The following is a 3999-nucleotide window of genomic DNA, read 5'->3' as shown; positions in this document are numbered from 1 at the left end:
TCTGGGGTAAGTATCGGTGACTCCTTCACAGGAATGGCGACCAGGTCTCCACCAGGAAGATGGCGGCTTCTGAAGCTTCTTTGTGCTCGGATTATCCATGCGACTGCTTTCTTCAGCTGCATCCATTTTGAGAATCTTGCAAACATTTCGTCTACATGTACAGTCTCATACCTTTCCTTAGCAGTGGCAGCCAAGCTGAGGTGTCTGTCCAAGAGCTCGTCCACTGCAGGACAGCTACCAACACCGGGGCCCTCATCGGGTGTGACTAGAGCAGCATGCGTCTTCCTGACCTCAGGATCTCCTACTGGCAGCTCCATTAGGAAGGGAACCCTGGGCCACTCCGTCTCCGGCTCCCATAGAAAGCCTGGTCCCTTCAACCACCGTTCTACTCTAGCCTTATCCCTAGGAAGTATCCCTCTGGATGCTATGTCTGCTGGGTTGTCTTGGGTGGGGACATACCGCCACTGATCTAGAGTGGATCCCTGGTGAATTGTGGCGACCCGATTGGCCACAAACGTGTGAAAACGACTTGTTCGGTTAGCTATGTAGCTTAGCACCGAGACGCTATCAGTCAAATACACAGTTCTATCGAAGTTGTACTCCATGTCCTCGGTTATCATGGCGACGAATTTCACAGCAACGCTGGCCGCTGTGAGTTCCATTCTTGGTGTGGTTACCTTCTTGAGTGGAGCAACTCTCGACTTTCCAAACAGCAACGAGCAGTGCACCTGACCCTCGGTGCTCTGCAGACGCACGAAGACTGCGATCCCGTATCCCTGGTCTGATGCGTCAGCGAATGCGTGAAGCTGGCAAAAATCGATTACTGCAAATGTCTCAGACCGCAGGCTCCTCGGTACCGAGATGTGCTCCAACTGCTGGATCTCGGTTAACCAGCGATACCACTGCTTCTTTTTTTCCTCGTCGATTTCTTCATCTTGGGGCAGCCCTTTTTGACTGGAGCAACACTCTGGCAGGTAAGAGGAACGGTCCGGCCAGCCCAAGTGGGTTGAAGACGCTTTTTATCACCAAGAGAATTCCCTGCCTAGTGGCGTCTTTCTCACATATGCATAACTTGAAGCCGAAGGTGTCTCCCACCGTGTCCCAGTAGATTCCCAAGGCACGTTCAGCCTGTTGAGTACTATGATCACTGCCGATGACCACAGGCTTTGGGCTAGCTCTTTCAGATGGTGGAATCGAATCTGCGACAGACTTACTGTTGGTGACCCATTTGTGTAGCCGGAAGCCTCCATGACTGCAAACAGATGTGATGTCCTTTCTCAGCTCCACTGCAGTCGTTTCCTCCTTCATGGATTTCAGCAGATCATCCACATAGAAGCTGTTAAAGATGGTGTCGATCACAGTCTTTGGAAAGTCGTCCTTACTATCTAGAGCACACTGCCGTAAGGCGGTAGCTGCTATGGCCGGGCTTGATACCGCTCCGAACGGATGCGTCTTCATCCTGTAGATGCAGGGCTCCCTGGAGAGCTCGTCGTCTGGGTACCAGAAGAACCGCAGACAGTCTCTATGCCACTCACTGACTCCTACTTGATTGAACATTCCTTCTATGTCTCCCATTATGCCAATTGGCTGTTGACGGAAACGCAACAACACTGCCACAATGGTGTTGGTCAGGATACCACTCGGTCCTGGGATCAGTGTGTCATTCAAGGATAGCCCCATCACCTTGGCGGAACAGTCGAAAACCAGGAGGATTTTCCCAGGCTTGCTTGGGTTGTATATACCGTGATGTGGGATATACCATGTTGTCCCCTCGCGTCCAGGGTCGTGAGGTTCAGCCTGAACCCTCTCGACATAACCCTTCTCAATGAGGTTACTCATGTAGCTCGAATAGTCTGTGAAAGTCCGGGTTTTTCACCAGCTTCCTGCGCAGTGATAACGTGCGATTCAAGGCTTGGCCGCGATTGTCAAGTAGCCTGACCTCTGCTGCGGAAAGGGAGATCCAAGTGGTAGTGCCCATCTTTACGTTCCATCGACTGCTTCGCTATCACCTTGAACTGTTTATCCTCCACTGAAGATTCTCTCTTGGAGTCGACACCACGTTCAGGGAAGTCCATGTCGATCGCGTTTCTGACGAGACGTTCCAATTTTCTGTTCTGCTCAAGTGCCTCCACAGCCATCATCTCCACCCTAGCGGTCGTGGCCGACTGTCCTTGTACACGGTCTTGGTCTCTTATCACTTTCCACAGGATCTAGCCTAATACAGTCTTAGCTGCATAAGGACTACCACGAGGTCCTGTCTGGATTAACTGAGGGGTGTAAGCGTCCGGCACGTTGTTCCCTATCGGCAGACCGATATCTGCATCTAACGTGGGTAACGTGATTCCTTGTAGATGGTCCCATCTCTCAATATCGTGCTGGGTTGGAATGTGTCGCTGTGTCACCGGAATCCTCTTCTTGGTATAAAGTGGCAGCAAGCGAACATGGTCACTGCCGTCCAAGTCACTAATCTCAAGATCACTAATCCGGCGAGTTGTCATGCAGTGTGGCGTTCCTATGGTGTCGAGGATAATTGTCCTTTTTTGTCCTGTTACGCCCAACTGCCTTGCGAGCTTGTCGGTGCAGAAACTGACATTACTGCCAGTGTCAAGAAAAGCATATGTCTCCACAGTGGTGTTGTTCTGAGTTCGGACCAAGACTGGTACAATGGCCATTGTACACTCTCCGGCGTCTCCGGCTCCCATAGAACACAGTGCCTCGTTGGCTGTGACGGTAGCCCAGGTGTTGCTAGTTTTACCTTGTGGCTGCGATGGTGGCCTTACTCGACGCTCGTCGTGTAATAAAGTGGAATGCTTGTCTCCGCACTTCTTACAGGCCTCTCGTCCTCTATATTCTCGTTTCCTGTGTCCCAGCTTCAAACAGCCGAAACAGAGTCTATTTGCCTTGACGAACTCTGATCTCCCGTTAGCTATAAATTTCTTGCACTGATTCATGGCATGGTTAGCATCCTTGCAGAATCCGCATGGAGCTTCAAAGGCAAATTTCTTTGCTCTCCCCCAGTTGGTCTCTGTCGACCCCTGAGTGGGGCGGTCAGAACCACCATTCTCGGCGCTGCTAGCCAGGCTACGCATGCCGCCCTTGGCCTTACTATAAAACTGTTTTCCACCGGTGCTTTGCGGCTGTCTTTCCGTTTTCTGCAGACAGAACGTCCCTCCCGTATAGAGGGTTCGTGGCTTTTTTTAGCTTCCCCACGGACGAAGTCTACCAAGTGCTTGAACTGAACAACGCGCTCGGAGCTTTTTGTTCTCTGAACGGTGGTCTTCCACCTATCGTGCAGATAGAAGGGGAGCTTCTTGAGAAGCTGCCGTATATGGTCAGCATACTCCAGCACTTGGCCGGCTTGAATACTACCCACCGCGTGTTGACACTCCATCAAAAACACTGCAAAGTCATCCAGGGCCTTAGCGTTGTCCGGCTTTATGACTGGCCAGTCTAACGCCCTCTTTATGTAGGCTGCTGCAACGACTTCCGTGTCGCCATATCTAGTCTTCAATTCGTCCATGGTGGCTTTATAACCTACCGTACTCTCTAGGTGTGAGTACCCTTTTACTATATTGTGAGCGTCCGCAGTGGTGTACTGTTCCAAGTAGCTAAGTCTCTCGTCTTCAGAGTCTGTGTACGCAACTATTCTCGTCTTGAACTGACGAAGGAAACGTGGATATTCCATCGGGTCTCCTCCGAACTTCTAAAGTTCTATCTGTGGTTTCCTAAGTTCCTTGGTGATGGAACCCAGGTCCTGTGCTGGGACGTATGGCTGAGCGTCTGGAGATAGTGTCTGGTGAGGCTGGACTACAACAGGTGCTGTCTGAGCCTGTATTCGAGTTATGGCGTGTTGACCACTGTTGGCCACGAAGTGAGCAGTCCTAGCTGCGGCCGTCTCCTTGAGGGTAGGCATAACATTAACGTTGTTGCTAAGGTGGTCAGGTTTAAAGTCACCACGCTCGTTCATTTCCATCTCCTCTATATCTCTCACCCTAGCGT

General features: G+C 51.2%; 1 protein-coding gene across 1 annotated transcript; it reads right to left on the bottom strand.

Moving 5' to 3' along the window:
- Positions 1–2210: 2210 nt before the first annotated feature.
- LOC106817594 lies at positions 2211–3685 on the bottom strand. Its single transcript, XM_014822275.1, has 2 exons — positions 3224–3685; positions 2211–3152 (listed from the first exon to the last, which is right to left on the bottom strand). Exons 1-2 carry the CDS (start codon positions 3683–3685, stop codon positions 2211–2213), a joined length of 1404 nt encoding a protein of 467 aa, XP_014677761.1.
- Positions 3686–3999: the final 314 nt, after the last annotated feature.

This window comes from Priapulus caudatus, unplaced genomic scaffold (assembly GCF_000485595.1).
Source record: "Priapulus caudatus unplaced genomic scaffold, Priapulus_caudatus-5.0.1 Scaffold1785, whole genome shotgun sequence".
Classification (NCBI taxonomy): Eukaryota; Metazoa; Priapulida; class Priapulimorpha; order Priapulimorphida; family Priapulidae; genus Priapulus; species Priapulus caudatus.
Note: the sequence above shows the minus strand (reverse complement) of the source record. Positions and strands in the feature narration are given on the sequence as shown.